At 46.3% G+C, this 12568-nt stretch overlaps 2 protein-coding genes across 4 annotated transcripts in view; one reads left to right on the forward strand and one right to left on the reverse strand.

Moving 5' to 3' along the window:
• Positions 1 to 6315, forward strand: part of TTLL3 (tubulin tyrosine ligase like 3) — a 36796-nt gene extending 30481 nt beyond the window's left edge. The window contains exons 13-14 of one of the 2 annotated variants that reach the window (XM_036868727.1): positions 5530 to 5667; positions 6192 to 6315. In XM_036868727.1, coding sequence (XP_036724622.1) covers positions 5530 to 5667; positions 6192 to 6219 — 166 coding nt within the window. In that variant the 3' untranslated portion in view covers positions 6220 to 6315. Of the gene's footprint in view, positions 1 to 2478; positions 3552 to 5529; positions 5668 to 6191 lie in introns of those variants that run through there. The other variant, XM_036868729.1, reaches the window with a different exon arrangement.
• Positions 16 to 6819, reverse strand: RPUSD3 (RNA pseudouridine synthase D3). 2 transcript variants are annotated; one of them, XM_036868746.1, is made up of 9 exons: positions 6662 to 6819; positions 6212 to 6351; positions 5291 to 5335; positions 5058 to 5157; positions 4098 to 4205; positions 3932 to 4016; positions 3588 to 3711; positions 1382 to 1521; positions 16 to 616 (listed from the first exon to the last, which is right to left on the reverse strand). In XM_036868746.1, exons 1-9 carry the CDS (start codon positions 6784 to 6786, stop codon positions 425 to 427), a joined length of 1059 nt encoding a protein of 352 aa, XP_036724641.1. In that variant the 5' UTR covers positions 6787 to 6819; the 3' UTR covers positions 16 to 424. The 2 variants fall into 2 exon arrangements, with proteins under 2 accessions (XP_036724641.1, XP_036724642.1); XM_036868747.1 differs by lacking the exon at positions 1382 to 1521.
• Between the last annotated feature and the right edge of the window lie 5749 nt (positions 6820 to 12568).

Raw genomic sequence — 12568 nt, forward strand, 5'->3', positions numbered from 1 at the left:
CTGGACACTTAAAAATGGTTAAGATGGTAAATTTTATTAGGTGTATTTTACCACAATTTTTTTAAAAACCTAACATTTTCTCTCAGCTAGAATTGGGCCAGAAACAGCCAAATATAAAGACCACATACTGAACTCACCAGAAACCATGGTCCATGATAAACATTCTCTTTCTCAGCGAATCCTGAAAACGATACTATGAGGGTAGGTACTTTTATTATCTCAGGTCCAGAGAGGTGAAGTCATTTGCCCAACACCACACAGCAAGGGGCCTTAGGATGTGATCTTAAGTTTGTCCAACTACAGAGGATCTTACACTGTGGCCTTCTGCGTGTTGAGCACTGACCTCACTCTCCTCGGGCCTGACTGCAGCCCATCCGCCCTCCAGCCCCCACTGCTTTCCAGCGGGAACAGAAGGCCCAGAGGACTATTGGTAGTGGAGCCCCAGGCAATGCAGGGTCCTGGAGAAATAAGAGGGCAAAGGTGCCAGAAGCTTGATGGGTGGGTCCCTGGGCCTGGCACCTGGGAGGTAGAGACAATGCAGGTGGAGGTGCAGGGGCAGCTGGGCAGCCTGGGAGGGGGTCAGGTGGAGGCGGCTGAGGAGGGCTTCATCCAGGACCTGGGGTGGGAGAGACATGTCAGCATTCAGCCAGGTGAGCTCTAAGCAAAATGGGAGTGAGGCAAGTACTTCCTCCTCCCTCTGCGTCCGTGTTCTGCATGCCTCTCTACACGTACACACATACACACTCAAACACACACACTACGGCAGAGACCAGCTAGGGTGTCACCGAATCAGTTTCCTGGGCATTCAGCGAAACTACATTCCCCAGCCCCTCCTGCAGGTTGGTGAGGCCGTGTGATTGAGCCCCACTGAACGCCACAGGAGTGTGAGCATGTATCCGCTTCCAGACCTGGCCCGAGAAAACCTCCCCCATGAACCTGCCCTGTCTCCTCCTCCGCTGGCTGGATAGCAACAGCCTGGGTCCCTGAGTGACCCATGCTCGGAGCAAGCCCATCTCTACCCTACCGCCATTAATTGGGCTTAACACGGAAGGAAGTTATTGTGTTAAGGCTCTGGTACTTGAGGTTATTCTGTTAGAGCAGACAGAGTTGCCCAAATAGACACACACAACCTCTTTTACCCCTTATACCAAAAAGAACGGCAGACTTAGAAGGGCCTTTAGAAATCAGCCAGTTCGACTTCCTTATTGAACAGACGGGCAGAAAGAGACCCAAGAGAGGGGGTTTCACTTGCTCAGGGCCACAGAGCAAGACGGCTACAGGGAGCTTTGGAAACCCAAGCTGCATAGCTAATGTCTGGAGATGCTCTTCACCCCCATCCCCAGCCCACCCTAAAAGGCAGCCGGCAGGTGGGCTTGGGTACCTGTCTTTGGGGCCTGGTGCTCTCAGCAGGCAGCAGAAAGCGCTGGCCCAGAACAGTGGCCACACGGGCAGAGTGCGTGTGGTCCCCGAGCAGAGGGCAGAGCTGTAGTGCCATGTGCGCCTGTAGCTGGCTGGGAAACGCTAGAAGACAAGAGAGACAGGACAGATGGCAGGCAGCGGCTCTTTCTGTGCACCCGGTGTTGCCCTTCCCCTTTCCTCTGGGGAGATGGCACCCCCATTCTCAGATGGTGTGGTTTCAGAGAGGTGAATGCTACCACCCCTGCCACTCTGATTGACAGTCAGAGCTGTCAATCCACCGGCCCTGCGAGATTCGTCCATGAAGGGGGGCAACCCTGAATTTACTGTGAAGCTACTGGGAATGAAGAACGCTCTTTCCCGCTGGGGTGTGAGCCGGGGCTGCTGGAGCGCCTGCCATCTCTGCCCCCACGGGGAGAGCCTGCGGGAGGAAGAAGCCAGTGGGCAGGAGGCGAAAAGAAAGTGAGAAACAGCTTCCTGATGACGTCCTCCGAGCCTCCGGATGCAGCCAGGCCTGAACTTTCAGTTACCTGAGCCGATAACTTCCCCTTTTAGATTACACCAACTTGAACTGGTTTTGGGGAAACTTAAATGGTATGAAATTGTTCACATAAGTAAACTTATTAATCCTCCTGACAACCCTGTAAGGTGGGTTCTATCATCATTCCCACCTTATAGACAGGAAAACCGAAGCTCAGGAAGAAGTGACTGGCCCACCATAAGCTGGGATTCAAACCCAGGAACTGTCCTCTGCTTTCACGTCTGGCAATATGCTGGACTGGGTAATCTAAAAACTCACTTCTTATAAACCACTTAGAAACACTGGAAAACTTTAACGATCATCCTTCTAAATACACAGCTGGGCACACAGGAAAGTAAGGTCCCCCAGACGAAGATACAAAAGGAAAACAAATCCAGAGCACAGGAAAGCCAACATTTCACCTCTTCTAGGGTATTGCCAATCTTGGGATGCAGGGGGCCTGGGTTTAAGTAGCTACAAGGGGCCAGGGGTGAGGTCTTGGTGCCTAAATGAAATCTGAGAGGCTACATCTTCATTGACAGGATGGACCGGGAGAAAAAGCCAGCCACCAAGGAAGGGAGACAAGAACCTTAGGTCTGGATGAGGGGAAGAAAAAAGAATTCACAACCGTGAGCTGCTCTCACACAGGTTTGGGGCTCTAATACCACTTGCATGAACTGTGAACTTCCAACTGAGACATTAATATTTAGGTCCTGAAGCAGTGACATGGGGCACTCAGCAGAAGCAAAGGCAGAACCTCTCCTGAAGTCACCACCTCCAATGAGGCAATAGAGGATTTCCACTGATAAAGGCCCAGCTTAACCTGAATCCACAATCCTGAATCACAGAACAAGAAGGAAACAATCCACCAAGGGGAGAGAGTCTGCAGGAAACACAGCAGGATTAGACCCTCAGAATCTCAGACAATGGAATTATAGAAACACAACATAAATATGTTTTAAATGACTAAAGACAAAAAAGAACAAGTGATATGAGAAAAAACCAGGTACCTTATTTTTTAGAAGGCCATTTGTATTTGTAAAAGAACCAACTAAAAAAAAAAAAACCAACTAGAACTTCTAGAAGTGAAAAATACAATCAATGGGTAGGTTAAACTGGCAGGTTAGATCCAGCAGAAGAGAAAATTTCTCAACTGGAAGGTAGATCTAAAGATTACCCAGAAAGCAGCAGAGATAAAGACATGAAAAATGTGAAAGAAAAGTTGAGACATAGCAGTAGAATGAGAAAGTCAGACGTCTATCAGGCATTCAAAAGGAAGGATGCAAGAGGCACATTTGAAAAGGGAACTTTCCAGGATGGATGAAATAGATTAATCTTCAGACTCAGGAAACACAGTGAATCCCAAGCAAGATAAACAAAACTAAACCCACACACTTGGATTCACCATAGTGAAACTACAGAACATCAAAGGTAAAGAGAAGATGTTGAGACCAATAACTAAGAGAAAAAACAGGTGAGCTGCACAGGGTGACAGGAGAAGCACTGCCCCTACAGGTGGAGCTGGTCACATACATCCTTACAGTCCATCAAATGCTCCCCAGGCTGCCACTAAAACCACCACCCTCCTCCCACCTCCTGCCTCCTCTGGCCAAATACAGTTTGTCAAGTCTGGCTGGGGCTCCAGACCCACCTGTCAGTGGCTGCAGCTGGACCAGGGCACAGCCAGAGCCCGTGGCCACCACACGGAAGTAGCTGAGGGTCCTCTTGACACCTTCCAAGATGTCCTTTCGGGATGGGGACTTCACTGGAACTACCTGTGGTGTCAGCCCCCAAGAATGAACAAGCTTCACACACACCTGGGAACTACCCGCAGACTCTCCTTGCTCCCAACAGACTCAGGACAGGGCCACAGTATAGGCAGTTGTCACTCGCCTGTATTAGGGGTCTGGAGGGCCAGTCACCCCACGTCTATACCCTGTAGGGGTACTATGTCTGGAAGGACCCCTCCTCTTCCCCACCTAGACCCTGACTCACAAGATTGACCCCATCAATGTGTTCCAGTTTCAGAGCTGCTTGGATCGTCCCCTCAGAAGTAGCTGGGATCCCATCAGTGACAGCACTGAGAAAGAGGCAAGAGGAAGTCACGTAGTGGCTTGCTGGGACCTCCCCATTGCCCTGGGAGCTTCCCATCCCCTCTCACCAGTAGGTGACTGTGGGTCTCCTGGCTCTCTGTGAGTGAGTGAAGAACTTCTGGAGGCGGCTTGCTGTCTGGGGACAACTGGAGAGGAGTACAAGCCCAGAGGTTTCCCTGGAGGAAGGAGACAAATCACAAAAGTTAAAATCCCCTGGGCTCACCCACACAAAAAGGAGACCCCGGACTTTCCTGGCGTTCCAGTGGTTAAGACTGCGCTTCCAGTGCTGGGGGTGCGGGTTCAGTACCTGGTTGGGGAACTAAGATCCTGTATGCCGCATGGCACAGCCAAAAAAAAAAAAAAAAAAAAGACCCCTAGAAAGGAACACCTGACCTGCTTAAGACCAAACAGTAACATCAGGACTATAACACAGACCTCCTCTTGAGAAACAAGTAAGTCTTCCCCGTGTTTGATAATGAGAGTACACAGCTTAAATGTGTTCCTCATTTTGCTCTGGCTCCCAGGGAGCTCAGAGCCAAACATCATAACAATTACCACCAACTGTTGAGTGTCTACCATGTGCTAGGCACTGTACTAGGAATTTTATATATATTAGCTATTAAATAATTAAATTCCCCACAAACAAGCCCATGAATTTGTGGAACTGCAGAAACATTTTATCTCAAGCACCGTCTCCAATAGATGGCAATTAGAGGAAAGAATATCACAGATCAATTGACAAGACCTGCCATGAATATGGAATTGGAGAAGTGACTGCACACTGAGCATAGATATTATTAGCTCTATTCTATGATTAAAGAAACTGAGGCTCAGTGATAGCTAAGATCACAGTTTATGCATAAGGATTTGAACCCAGATCTATCCACTTCCTCCTCCTTTTCCTTGTATCCTACCTCTGTGATCCCAAACCAGCCTGTGGAAAATGTCTCAGTTTATTCCGAAATAGTTATGCCCCCACCCCAGATGGATGCCTGTCCTTCTACCTTCCTCTCACCCCCACCACTTACTTCCCAGATGCTCGGACAACCTGGAGCTCCCGCTCCCCGAGCCCCAGGGACTGGCTCAGCTCCGGAAGCACTGAGAGCAACGTCAGCTCTCCTGGTTTTCCTGGGGAAAAAAAAAGGAAGAGTACAAGTTGCTCCCAGAGGCAACTTTATCCCGCCTTTCCTTTCTCTTCACTGTTTCATCCCCTCCGAGACATCAAAACCCCTTTCACTGCATCTCTTTCCCCTGCCCATACCTGTCACTGGCAGGCCCTGTGGCTTGTTCAGTGTCACCAGAGGTCCTGAAACGTATAATACATAAACATCAGCAACAGCAAATGCAGTTTACAAAGCACTTTCTCAATTCATATTATCGTGTGGTCCCAGTACAACTCTCATACATGAGTTATCACCCTGAACTTTCTGAACCTTGCATATGCTAAGCTGGCTGCCTGCCACGTCAGGGCCTTTGCACTTGCTGTTTCCTCTCTCTCAGATTTTCACGTGGCTGCTTCCTTCATATCATCGTGGCTCAAATGTCACCATCACAAAGAGGCCCGAGTCTCCAATCTAATGTCTGCTCCCTTCGTGCAGTTCCTCATCATCGCTGTTTTATTCATAGCACTGATCACTAGTAAGTACCTTTTTCATTTATTTTCTGGTTAATCAATTTCTCCCACTGAAATGTTGGCTCCCTGAAGGCAGAAACCATATTTATTTTGTTCAGCACTATACAGCCATGTCTAGAACAGTGCCTGGAACATAGCCTATGCTCAATAAATAGCTGAGAAAATTTAAAAATCACTGGAGACTGAGGCTCAGAGAAATTGTTATTTTCCTAAAGCCACACAGCAAGCTGATTACAGAGCCTAGATATGGCTCCAAAGCCTGTGTTTTGCCCCTCAATAAACACTTTATTACAGCAATTTCCTTTACAGAGAGCCTACTAGTGCAAAGCTCTCTAGTTATTTACACTCTCCCACCCCACAGCCCTATCCCCATGATGCTGAGGCACAGAGAGATTATGTGTCTGGTCCCAGCTCCTGTGGCTAGTGGGAGGCAGAACCAGGATTTGATCCCACAGGCTTTAGTAGGGAACCCGGCCAGATGCTCAGAAGGCTCAGGTGAAGACTCCTCCCCTTCCGGGTCTCCCTGCAGCTGTCCCTCCCACCGCTCACCTTTCTGATCCACCACAGCTGCCCTCAGCACATCAACCAGCTCCTCCCTACTGAGGTTCTCTGGCCGCAGCAGCCCCGAGAAAGGCTGGTCATCCAGGGGCCCCGACCGTTTGCTGGAGCCTCGACGTTGCTGCTGATGCCTGGAAAAGGTTAGGTAAGCAACAAGGGAATCATTGCCGCCCATTCTTATCTCCACACACCTCTTCCTAAATCCTGCGGCTTCCTACTAATGCTTCAGAAAGCCTGGGTTGAGCTTCCCGAAATGTTAGGTTCGACTGGCCCCACTGTACAGAAGAGAGAACTGAGGCTCAGAGAGGTCTACTGACCAGTTGAGGGTCACACAGCAGAGCTGGATTAGAACCCATATCTGCCTAACTCCAGATCCCGCACACACCCTCCCCCGGCCCCAGCCTCCCTCCTACACAAAGGAGGGCGGGGGTTGCTAATCACCGGGCCTCGGTGCCAAAGCTTGAGGCTGTGGGCGCTGCGCGAACCCCCGGACCCCGCCGCCAGCCACCCCAGACCTGGCCCAAAACGCGACAGCCGCCCATCTCCGGAGCGAGGACAGTGAGCATGTGTCCGGAAGGGCTGCCCAGGGATGCCCCACAGCGCGCTGATTGGTCAGATTGACTGTCAATCGGAATAGCGAGGCTCAGAGCTGTGAGAAGGCGGAGCTTTGCCTTTGCCAGGGAACGAGATGAAGAAATTCTCGTCCGTGCTTTTGGGGAAAGCGAGGCACGGAGCAGAAGAGGAATTTACTGGGGGGTCAGAGGACCTGTCTTAGGACAAAGCCAGGTTTTCTGATTATCATTGCAGTTCTTAGGAGTCTTCTGACTTCAAAAAAAAACCCGCCACTGGGCACAATTTTGTAAGGCAAATTGGAAAAGGAAAAAAAAAAAATCCACACTCGTTGGTACAGTAAACTTGCTTTGAAGAACACAGCCTGCTGCCAAATCCAAAAGGAAAAAAAGGCCAGAGGCAGAAAGACGTTCACTGCACCATTATTTATAAAAGCAAAACCAAAACAAATCTCAAAAACGGAAACAAATTGTCCTTTGATTAGATCTATAAGGGAAATAAATCTTATTCATCACCCTCAGTTTTTGAATGCTAACTCTACGCAAGGCCTTGGCATCTGTGAACAAATTAACAAGACTCGGCCCCAACCACAAGAAGTTCACCTTTAAAATCACAGCATCACAACCCACCTTGCAAAAAGCTGTGGAGATGCTGAGAGAGAGAGGAGTGAGGAGCCCAGGAGCCCGCTGAAATCTGAGAAAGCTCCCCAGCAGGGCTTGTGATTGACAGACTGTGAAGAACTCAGAAATTCACCAGGAGGGAAAGGTGTGGGTCGGAGGAGAGGGAGCAGGCAACAGGAAAAAGAAGACGTCAAGTGCAAAAAAAGCAAAAAGCAAAATGGGCTCTATCCTGTAATTACAACTATGGAAAAGTTACATGCAACCTGTGTATCATTTTGTTTACTAAGAGCACTATAACTTTCAATTCATTGTTTGCATTAGTGAAGGACTGCAGATAAACCAACATCTGTCAACAGAGGAATGGCTAAATTAATTGTAGCACATACATATGTAGCCATTAATTGAAGAATGTGTAGGGGTCTGCATGTGGTAATGTGAATCAATATCCAGAATATATTAAATCAAAAAACAACAAAGTGAAGAACAGTGTGACTAGAATATGCATATACGTGCATGCGTGTGATTTACATATATTTATTATATTTATATATTTCTGCATTTCTGAAAGGACATACACAAATGAGATGTTGGTTGCTTCCAGAAAAGGAATCAGAAGTGAGAACATGAATAATTATTTTTACCCTTTAGAACTGCTTAAATTTTTAACCTCATTGATATATCTCTTCTTCAGACACACATGGAGCCCTAGTTTAAAAATATAAGCCAGGCCAAAAAAAAAAGGGACTTCCCTGGTGGTCCAGTGTTTAAGACTCGTGCTTCCACTGCAGGAGGTGCAGGTTCGATCCCTGGTTGGGGAATTAAGATCCCGCATGATGCGTGGTGTGGCCAAAAAAAAAAAAAACTAAGCCAGATATAAAAGACTGTATGATTCATAAAAATTTTTTTAAATAATGAAAATAAGTAGAAATAAAATTTTTAAAAGACTGTGTGATTTTAGTTACATGACATTTTAGAAAAGTCAGTGGTTGACAAGGGCTGGAGTGGTTGAGGGAATGAGAATCGACTAGAAGCGGGAAGAAGGGAAATTTTTGGTGTACTGGAACTAGTGGTTACATATCTATAAATTTGCCAAACCTTATTGAACTATATACCTTAAAAGGGTAGATTTTATTGTATGTAAATTATACCTCAGTAAACTTAATTGTTTTTAATTCAAAAATTTAAATAGTCAATTTTAAAATATATATATATATTTATTTATTTGGTCATGCTGGGTCTTAGTTGCAGCACGCAGGATCTTTTAGTTGCAGCATGTGGGATCTAGCTCCCTGACCAGGGGTCTAACCCGGGCCCCCTGCATTGGGAGCGCGGAGTCTTAACCTCTGGACCAACCAGGGAAGTCCCAAAAGTCAATTTTTAAATGTGCACAAATTCAGACAGGACTGGCAAGAAATTTAGCAAGAACGCAAGTAATTTTATCTTGTTTTGGGCTCGGACGTTGTTGTGTCCTAAGGCCCCGCGGTATTTTGGAACCCCACTTCGGAAAGGTGCGTTCATAATTTGCAGCTTGAGCAAAGATGGAAAGGCGGAGGCGGGGGGGCAGGACACAGCCTACCTTACCGACAGCAGACTTCTCCTCCATTGGCCACGCTTGGCCCCAGGAAGGGCCATTCCCCAACTTGGACTGGCCCCTGGCCCTGCCAAGGCTTCTCCCTTGCTCTTTGGAATTTTCCCTCCACACGCCCCAGACTCATCAAAACCTGCCCTCTCCTGTTCACTGCCCACAGCTGGTGCGACTCCATTAATCTCCAAGCTTCCAGAAGAAAAGGAAGAAACCTAATTATCCCTAGGCTGGGAGGGCTCAGTGCCAAGAGACAGTGATCAGCCACTCGAGACTCACGTGTGAAACTCAGAATATCAGGAGGAAGGCAAGTTGGGACAAATTCCAAGTTTCAGCCACCCCAGCCCGACTCAGTTTATGACTGACTTCACAGGAAGAGCAGGTAGGCCACAGCCTCAGCAAGAGTTGAATGGGAATAGCTTCTGTGCTGACGTAAACATCATGCCTTCATACCAGAAGGCCTACCCCATGGACCCAGGACAGCCGTGAGCCAGGCCTCCAACCAAAGCTGCAAGAGCAGGAAAGCCCAGAATGGAAATGTTCTTTGCTAGCTCTGGCAGCTCCTTCCACACATGGCTGCAGGGTATGGGTCAGCTGCCAGAAATAACCCTCCAGACTTTAACTTTGGTAACGTAGGCCTTTATCTTAGCATTTAATAAACCCAAGTAGCCTTTATAGTTAGTCAGAAATGACACATATTTGAATCTGAGAGGCAGAGACCAAAGCACAGTCTCCTACAAACCTAGCCTTTCATGCTTGTCTTGTTTGAGTTGCTTGATATTGAAAAATGCCAGCTCACACTGATAAACTAATACTTTGTGGCTACCTAACGGCTCATTTCGAAATTCTGAGATTAAGAGTTCTGAACACGAAAGGAGGGCTGTCTAGCAAGCTAGGGAAGGCTTCGGAGGAGAGTTGCATTACAGCTTGACTAGTACTTTCCCACCTACACACTTAAAAGGGTGTAATAAAATGTGACATTGAGAAACTGGAAGAGTGCCTTAATCCCATAATCCCTATTAAAGCCCTTCTTTTTTTTTTTTTTTTTTTTTTTTTTTTTAAATACATAGAATTTTATTGCAGCTCTGGCTGGAGCATATGGTATAAGAGGAAGAAATACAAGTCTTCAGAAAGAAATGCACTTTGTGCTGTCAGCTAGATGTGGCAGATTCACGTGGGAGGGATGGCTAGGCCCCAAGGAAAGGAGAGGGGGCTGTCTTCTCTCTTTCCCCTTCCAAAGACTACATGAATTTTGGATTATCTGTGTATCTACTCCCAATTCACTGACTCTGGTATTAAAAGCAGACTGAAATTTGTTTAGAATTCTACTTAGCTAGAAAAGTTTTTCTGAATGAGACTGAAATTTGTTTAGAATTCTGTTTAGCTAGAAAAGCCAGAAAAGCTTTTTTTGAATGGTGCAAGGATGACTACCATAACTCCTTTAAAGAGAGAAGCTGGGGAAGAGATGGGAAGGAGAGCGGGGAAGGAGAGGGCGGGCCAGCTGTGAGGGCCCCACCCCCAGCAGGACGCTCCCTGAAAAGGAGCAGTCTGTGCACGCCCTCCTCCGTGAGGCTCTGGCGCCCTGCAGCCACCTGCAGGTTGCACAATGAGGCTCTTCCAATGATTATAAAGAACCCCCAACCCTGTTCCCTTACCCCAGGCCTTCTGTAATCTTGAGACCCTAGACTCATCAAAGCTACACTCTGCAGCCTGAAGATCTGTTCACGCAGCCGAGGGAAGGCTGGGCAGAAGGCAGCCAGCAGGCTCTCGCACCATCTGCCTCCCCTCCTTCCTCAGTGGCCCCCACGAGGGCACAATCAGGGCTGGGAGGCTTCATGAGCCCCCCTTGGCCCTCTGGGATGTGAGGAGTCAGCAGGGATTCATACCCATCCTGCCGGGACCATCTGCACTCAATTATAAGCCCTTATAATTGAGGTATAGTTGATTTACAGTGTTGTGTTAGTTTCTGGTGTACAGCAAAGTGATTCAGTTATACATATATATATTCTTTTTCAGATTCTTTTCCATTGTAGATTATTACAAGATATTGAATATAGTTCCCTGCGCTATACAGTAGGACCTTGTTTACCTATTTGATATATAGTAGTGTGTATCTGTTAATCCCAAGCTCGTAATTTGTCCCCCTCTCCCCCTTCCCCTTCGGTAACCGTAAGTTTGTTTTCTATGTCTGTGGGTCTGTTTCTGTTTTGTAAATAAGTTCATTTATATCATGTTTTTAGATTCCACATAGAAGTGATATCATATGATATTTGTCTTTCTCTGTCTGACTTGCTTCACTTTTTATGATCATCTCTAGGTCCATCCATGTTGCTGCAAATGGCATTATTTCATTCTTTTTTATGGCTGAGTACTAGTCCATTGTATGTATGTACCACATCTTCTTCACCCGTTCATCTGTTGATGGACACTTAAGTTGCTTCCATATCTTGGCTATTGTAAATAGTGCTGCTATGAGCATTGGGGGGGCATGTCTCTTTTTGAATTAGAGTTTTTGTCTTTTCCAGATATATGGCCAGAAGTGGGATTGCTGGATGATATAGCAGCTTTATTTTTAGTTTTTTAGGAACCCCCGTACTGTTCTCCATAGTGGCTGCACAATTTCCATTCCCACCAACAGTGTAGGAGGGTTCCTTTTTCTCCACACCCTCTCTAGCATTTATTATTTGTAGACTTTTTGATGATGGCCATTCTGACTGGTGTGACGTGATACTTCATTGTAGTTTTGATTTGCACTTCTCTAATAATTAGCAATGTTGAGCATCTTTTCATGTGCCTACTGGCCATCTATATGTCTTCTTTGGAGAAATGTCTATTTAGGTCTTCTGCCCATTTTTTTGATTGGGTTGTTTGTTTTTTGTGATATTGAGCTATATAAGCTGTTTTTATATTTTGGAAATTAAGCCCTTGTCAGTTGCATCTTTTGCAAATATTTTCTCCCACTCTGGAGGTTGTCTTTTCGTTTTGTTTATGGTTTCCTTTGCTGTGCAAAAGCTTTTGAGTTTGTTTAGGTCCCATTTGTTTATTTTTGCTTTTATTTCCATTATTCTAGGAGACAGATCCAAAATAAATATTGCTGCGATTTATGTCAAATAATGTTCTGCCTCTGTTCTCCTCTAGGAGTTTTATAGTATCCAGTCTTACATTTAGGTCTTTAATCCATTTTGAGTTTACTTTTGTATATGGTAGTAGAGAATGTTCTAATTTCATTCTTTTACATGGAGCTGTCCAGTTTTCCCAGCACCACTTATTGAAGAGACTGTCTTTTCTCCATTGTATATTCTTACCCCCTTTGTCGAAGATTAATTGACTGTAGGTATGGGTTTATTTCTGGGCTGTCTATTTCCTTTCATTGATCCATATGTCTATTTTTGTGCCAATACCATGCTGTTTTTTTTTTTTTAAGGAATTCCTTTATTTTTATTTTTTATTTATTTATTTATTTACTTTTGTCTGTGTTGGGTCTTCGTTTCTGTGTGAGGGCTTTCTCTAGTTGCGGCAAGTGGGGACCACTCTTCATCGCCATGCGCGGGCCTCTCACTGTCACGGCCTCTCTTG

Source organism: Balaenoptera musculus, chromosome 11 (genome assembly GCF_009873245.2).
Source record: "Balaenoptera musculus isolate JJ_BM4_2016_0621 chromosome 11, mBalMus1.pri.v3, whole genome shotgun sequence".
In the NCBI taxonomy this organism is placed as follows: domain Eukaryota; kingdom Metazoa; phylum Chordata; class Mammalia; order Artiodactyla; family Balaenopteridae; genus Balaenoptera; species Balaenoptera musculus.